Source organism: Sphaeroforma arctica (assembly GCF_001186125.1).
Source record: "Sphaeroforma arctica JP610 unplaced genomic scaffold supercont1.269, whole genome shotgun sequence".
Taxonomy (NCBI): domain Eukaryota; class Ichthyosporea; order Ichthyophonida; genus Sphaeroforma; species Sphaeroforma arctica.
In genome coordinates this window covers 84,366-86,701 of record NW_014040289.1, presented here as the reverse complement: position 1 = coordinate 86,701, position 2,336 = coordinate 84,366, and the positions used below count along the sequence as shown (strand labels likewise).

Here is a 2,336-nt window from a genome sequence, read left to right as displayed (position 1 = left end):
CACACACATTACATGCACTGATCAGCACACACCACGGCTTTACCTAGTTAATAGTACACACACAACACACACCACTACGCACACACATTACATGCACTCACCAGCACACACCACTGCTTTACCTAGTTAATGGCACACACACAACACTGCTTTACATTGATAATGGTATACACACAACACACACCACTACGCACACACATTACATGCACTGATCAGCACACACCACGGCTTTACCTAGTTAATAGTACACACACAACACACACCACTACGCACACACATTACATGCACTGATCAGTACACACACCACTGCTTTACCTAGTTAATGGTACACAGACCTCAGACCTCAGACACAGACCGACAAAGACACATAATATATATATATATATATTGAATATATATCAATATATAATGCATAAGGTTAAGGCATACCTAGACAACTTTCGATCAGTGGCCTCCTCATCTCCGAACACTAGTTCACCCTCGCCCTTGAAGAGAAAGTATGCGCATCGCTCGTCAGGTCGGTCTTGGGGTGTCTGTCCAGGCTCCAGATGGAAACGCTCGCCTGACAGGCACATGAAAGACATAGCAATATACAGATAAATAAATGGATCATACTATCTAAAATGCATCATACGAGGATATAAAGTTTGAATGTGCCATCGCGTACAGGTTTAGACAACAACAAATAGCAGTGACAGACATCAACTGCCAGAATTACACATTATGCATGTATATATCTACATATATGCACATATATATACTACACACACACACACACATATATATATATATATATATATAAATACACATATATATATCCATGGTTGCACCAATGTCGATACATACCAACTAGCTGTAGCACTTCAATTTCATTTCGCGGGAGGCCTTTCATAGGGCGCAGTTGCAGTGTGAAGTCTTCGTGGTCGGTGCCGAGTTGGTTCTGCAGCAGGGCCTGTAGATGTATAGACATAAAACAGTGAGTATATAAAACGTCATAAAATAGTTAGTCTATAGAAAGTACCGTGGCGTGTATCTTTAGGGTATCCATACACGACGAGTGTAGATGCAACCCTTACACCGCCGCGGGTGTACACCGATGCACTGATTGCGAGTGCTATAGAACAGTTCCACACAGACAACACTGCGGATCTGAGTCTTGTACCAGTGTTGGGTACGAATAGATGGCGCGCAAGGGTGTGAGTGGCCATGTCTACTTCACAGCGACATGTACTTAGTAATGCTGCAACGGGCCAAAGTCCACGAAATGGTAAATGTAAGTAGGGCCTAACTAAAAGGAATACTCCCCCGAAAGGAAATTAATCTAAATCAATGCCTAAATTATGTCCCGCAAAAGTGTGTTATTGTACATTGTCTCTCACCCCCACCCTCACGCACATCAATCGGGGTTATTCTTTCAAAGTGCATTTGCTCGGGCTGCTCTTATGAGATGCATCCGTAACTTTCATTGTCGACACCGTCGATCGAAGCGCGCCTAGTATATTTACTTATACGTATATACAAAATATAAATATATACATATACATATACATAGGTATACATATACATATATATACCAGTAAATGTATATACACCATACCTGCTTGAACTCCTCAAATGTGATGGATCCATTATTATTAATATCTACACGGTCGAAAGTGGCATCGGCCATATCCTCCACAGCCGCCAGTGCCAGCTTACCCGTGTAGGTAGAGCGGATGTACTTGCGGAATTCACTCTTGTCCATTACCTACACAACATCCATCCGATTTTCACACGTGTTAAAAAGAGGTGCAAATGAGCCCATAAGTTGATAGATAGGACATTTTGTATAGGGACGCATGATCAGGCAACGAGCTTCATATCCCGTTGGGTGGCAGTTAAAAAAAGTTGTTTTTTTGTGTGACTCCCGAGGGTGTAGGATATATTAGATTAGATTATCCCTCGGGATGGACGATCCATCCCTACGGATCTCCGATAAGGGTCCCTAAGACTATGGAACCCCGAAGGGACAGGACGGGCCGCCTCCCCGGGTTCCGGGGAAGGACCCTCCACCATCCTCTTATGCATTACTCTGACTATGCCTCATAACAGCCAATAGATACTTACAACAGTATATCGGTCCAATCTCAGTTTCCGAACTAGTCTCAAAGCGAACACGTGCTTGCACGGTTCACGGTTGCATGCCCGCGACTAGAGTCCTAAACCAGCAATGTACTGTACTGGAATATACACACGCTACATAGTCACCATTTGGCTTGTATACGTTACATAGCCGCCACACCCAGATCACTTGCGCAACCAAAGCAAGTTAATTACACACAACCCAAGCAAGTTAA

The 2,336-nt window shown here is 43.4% G+C and overlaps 1 protein-coding gene across 1 annotated transcript in view; it reads right to left on the bottom strand.

Annotated features, from left to right (window-relative positions):
* SARC_04648 (hypothetical protein) overlaps nucleotides 1-1,748 on the bottom strand; it is an 8,309-nt gene extending 6,561 nt beyond the window's left edge. Inside the window, exons 1-3 of the mRNA XM_014301517.1 lie at nucleotides 1,598-1,748; nucleotides 847-952; nucleotides 430-562 (exon numbers count right to left, since the gene is read on the bottom strand). Coding sequence (XP_014156992.1) covers nucleotides 430-562; nucleotides 847-952; nucleotides 1,598-1,744 — 386 coding nt within the window. The 5' untranslated portion in view covers nucleotides 1,745-1,748. The remainder of the gene's footprint in view (nucleotides 1-429; nucleotides 563-846; nucleotides 953-1,597) is intronic.
* Nucleotides 1,749-2,336: the final 588 nt, after the last annotated feature.